Raw genomic sequence first — 4,409 nt, forward strand, 5'->3', positions numbered from 1 at the left:
CAATGCGATGGTGGACAATATTAACCTTGGCAACACACCAATGAAATAGTCCCGTGTCAGCAACATCGTGATGGCCTAAAATGAATCTTAATAGCAGTTATTGTAAATAATTTGTAAGTTAGCTCATGGACCTGCACATCAGTCTAAAGACAGCAGGTCAGCATTATAGACAGTTTCTCATTCACAGACATACAGTACAAGCAGGTCCCCGTGCACGTTCAGCACCACAGACAGCTCCTCATCATCAGACAACAGGTGGGCGCGTTAAAAGCGGTTTCACTCGTTGACATGCCAATAAAGTATTGAATTCGCCAAAGCCAATGAGGTTTTGGCAATCGTGTAATGTATTGGAAGCACATGGTAATCAATCAAGTTTACCTCTATAAAATAAAGTCCCACCAGGTGATAATTCTTTCTTACCAAACATGGCTTATATTCAAGTCGCCAACAGTCGAGGAGGGAAAGCCCTCGTGATGGATCCGTTCCGTTATCTGCGGAATAAGTCCACCCCAGAAAAGATTTATTGGCGTTGTGCCCACCCTGGGTGCAACGTGACCATGCACACACGGTGGCTGGATGTGCAGGCAGATGACCCAGCCATCATCATCTTAAGGCCGCCGGGTGAACATGACCACGCGGGAGAGGCGGATTTGGTTGCCACCACGGCTATAATTGAGCGGATGCTCAACCTGGTGGCAGCCGATCCAACTATCCCCGTAAAACGGGTATATGACCAGATCGTTGCCCAAACCGCTCTGGTCCAACACATCCCCCCCTTCGAAGCCGTGAAAGCGCGTCTGGAGAGACGGCGGGCCAGGCTCATGCCTCCCATCCCCCGCAGAGTAGAGGACGTCGCCGTGCAGGGGGAATGGGCCGTTACCTGGGGAGGGGATGACTTCCTCAGTAAGACCAACAGGCAGCATGGCTTTCTGGTTTTTGGGACAGATGAGAACGTCCAGAAACTGAGCGAATGTGACCAGGTGAGAACCCCTCTTCAATAAAACGTCGTGTCAGTCAGTGAAATGATATGTCGCCAATAAGCCAGATCATTAATTTAAATATGCATGATTATCTATGCTTGATCAAGCTAAAGGTGCTGGGGCTGAATATTTATAATAAGGGTTTTCCGCAATAATATGACACAGGTCTAGTTTATATCAGTATGAATAAAATGCATTTTGAATGTTTTAGATATACATGGACGCCACGTTCAAGACGTGTCCGAGGCCGTACTACCAGTTTGCCACAATACATGGCCTCTACGTGGGCAGGGTCGTCCCCTTCGTCATGGTTTTAATGAGCGGCAAGACAGAGGATATGTACCGCTCTGTCCTCCGTCATGTTAAGAGGAGGGTCGAGCGGGTCACTGAAGAACTGTAAGTGTGTGTGTGTGTGTGTGTGTGTGTGTGTGTGTGTGTGTGTGTGTGTGTGTGTGTGTGTGTGTGTGTGTCCAATACTTTTACTTCTACTCCATTACATCTTAGAGGCAAATATTGTACTTTTACTCCACTACAATTATTTGAAAACGTATTAGTTACTAGTAGTTACTTTTCAGATATATAGCCTAAATGATTATATTATGAAACATACATTAACCACTTTAGCCCTATTTAATTTATACCTATTTGAAAATAGCAGATCTACAAGTTTACAACACGCAACACATTGTGAACTTGTAGATCTTCTATTTTCAAATAGTTTAGAACTTTTACTTTTGTACTTTAAATACATTTTGATGCCAATACTTTTGTACTTTTACTCAAGTAAATTTTGAATTCTAATCTTTTACTTGTAACAGAGTATTTCTAGATTGCAGTATTGGTACTTTCACGTAAATAATTTGAGTACTTTTTCCACCACTGCTCGACGCTCACTGTATCATATGTCACTGGTCACTGCACCTTGCTTTTTTATATTTTAACACCTGTCTGTCTGTCTGTCTGTCCATCCCCCCCTTGATGTCCAAGATGGAGCCCTGCCCAAGTCCTGACGGACTACGAGATGGGCATGATGAATGCCTTCAGGGAGGAGCTGCCAGAGACGCGTATCACTGGGTGTTTTTTCCACCTGTGCCAGAGCATGTGGCGTAAGGTGCAGGACCTTGGCCTGGCAGGTCAGTGTTGCATGCTGTGTTAAGTTAGCAGACCACAACAAAAAGTAATTGTGTGATTTCTTCACAGGATAAAGAACTAAATATTAAAATGTATAGGTGCTGTATAGGTTAAATAAATAAATACATAAATACATATTTTAATTTCATAATAATATGCTGATGTGTAGACAATTATAATTGTTATAATAATATACATTAATGGGTAGAAGCTTTTTTAATTTTATAAAATAAATTACTAAATTGAGTGTTTATGAGTGCTTATGAAATGAGTCTAAGTAACTTTTATTTCTTCACTCAACTTTTGCAGGTCCATACAGGCGGGACAGGCACCTGAGAGCCTGGTTCAGGAAGGCGATGTCAACCGGCTACCTCCCTCTCCTTATCCTGAGGCAGAACTTCAGGGCCTTTTGTACGAACAGAGAGACCCGCCGCCAGCTCCGCCGCTACCCCGCGATAGGTGACTTCATCCAATATATGGAGGACACCTACGTGGGGGAGCGGGCACTGTTCCCACCGGCAGTCTGGTGTGTCCATGGCCGGAACTCTGACAACCGCAGCAACAACGCGGTGGAGGGTAAGAACTTAGATTTATTTATTATTAGTATTATTAGTATTATTATTATCTTTGAAAATGTCTCATTCCAAATCTGTTGTATTTGCTTCAATATCTCTGAGCAACGTGGGAATTAAATGTAAATGGGCCATGTGCCATGTGTCCTGCATGTATCATATAGTTCTTATAAATCTATGATTATTTCAGGTTTCCATCACAGATGGAATGTCCGGGTAGACAGGAGCCACCCGTCCATCTGGGTGTTCATCCGGAAACTAAAGGATGAACAGAGGCTGGTGGAGACCGTTTGTGGCCACGTTGATCGTGGGGATCCACCACCTACCCAGCGACTGAAGTGGCGCCGGTTGGAGGAGAGGTTTGAGAGTTTATTCATACTAAGAACAAATAAATAATAAAAGGCTGTTGCATGGCATGGGATCCAATGAGCAGGTTGAGGCTCTGGCCTAAACTCAGCTTAGGGAGCAGGGGGGGTGACGATTGTTATTATATAGCTCCATTAAGAACCTCTCACTCCGCTATCATCTTGGAGCTGTATAGCGGAGTGAGAGGTTCTTAATGGAGCTAGTTATTATAGAACGTATTGTGCACAACAAAAACGTGTTACCTATTAAAATGTATTAATGCTACTATATTGATGTATTATTACTAATATTAATGAACAAATGATTTCCTCCAACAGGCTTAAGATTCTCCGGCGCCAGTAGCCTACCGCCGTGGACAGAAAACGCTGGACCAGTACTGGAATGCAGTCCAGCACTGCATCCACAACTTTGTGTAGTCTGTCTGTCTGTCTGTCTGTCTGTCTGTCTGTCTGTCTGTCTGTCTGTCTGTCTGTCTGTCTGTCTGTCTGTCTGTCTGTCTGTCTTTCGAGTACATGTATCCTGACATATTGACCAAGCCAAAGTGCTTTGATTCTTTTTTTTGTTTGTTTCACTGTAGGATATTTTTCTGTTTCATAGGTAGGACTACTTTTATTTCTATGCCACTACATCTGAGGAAAATATTGTACTATTGTACATTGTGAGCATTGTGAGCTTGTAGCTCTTTTTATTTTCTTTTTCTTATTTTTTCCTCAAAATATTGTATATAGAAGAACCTGTTGTTGTTGTTTTTTTGTGTGGAACAGGAACAGTAAAGTCCTCTATTGATACCGGACATTATTGTAACAGAGTATTTCTTCATTCATTCATTGAATATTTTCTAAAGCAAAACTTTTCCCCCACTCTGCAAATCGTTCTGAAGCTGAAGGTATAGGGTTAATTTGGATATGTGGGCACCTTTTGAATGGGTTGAACCCACTAATGTTGGGAGTCCTTTTGTACTGAAGAGATGAGCGGAATATTGTGTATGTAGCGCCCCAAAGATGCGCACAGACCCTGTAGGTTTAGCTGCTTCTACGATGACGTAGAGCGTGGCTGGCACACGGCAGGAAAAGTGCCTTTTTACTAAAGCTCCTCTTCTGCACGCCTCTTGCTCTTGTTCCTCGGTGGACAGCGAATCCCCGCATATTGTTACCATTATCATATTGTGAGATATCCAATCCAAATGTATCTATTAGGAAGACGCATTTTCTTTGAGGATTTGCATTGTGCTACCAATGGCACATTCTCATGCACGTTAATCGTTTATTTCTTGCTGCGCTGTTATAATAACTGCAGTATTTACGCACAGCCTCGTTTGGTTTGATATTAGTCCAGACTGGACAGCTGTGCGATCTTATGG

General features: G+C 42.9%; 1 protein-coding gene across 1 annotated transcript; it reads left to right on the forward strand.

Annotated features, from left to right (window-relative positions):
• Positions 1-425: 425 nt before the first annotated feature.
• LOC308090738 (uncharacterized protein) lies at positions 426-3,391 on the forward strand (the record flags this gene model as incomplete). The annotated part of the gene is made up of 6 exons (XM_080436002.1): positions 426-980; positions 1,192-1,376; positions 1,968-2,113; positions 2,421-2,687; positions 2,874-3,042; positions 3,367-3,391. 6 exons carry the CDS (start codon positions 426-428, stop codon positions 3,389-3,391), a joined length of 1,347 nt encoding a protein of 448 aa, XP_080292128.1.
• Positions 3,392-4,409: the final 1,018 nt, after the last annotated feature.

The sequence above is a fragment of the Gymnoscopelus braueri genome (assembly GCF_963280865.1).
Source record: "Gymnoscopelus braueri genome assembly, chromosome: 8".
NCBI classification, from domain to species: domain Eukaryota; kingdom Metazoa; phylum Chordata; class Actinopteri; order Myctophiformes; family Myctophidae; genus Gymnoscopelus; species Gymnoscopelus braueri.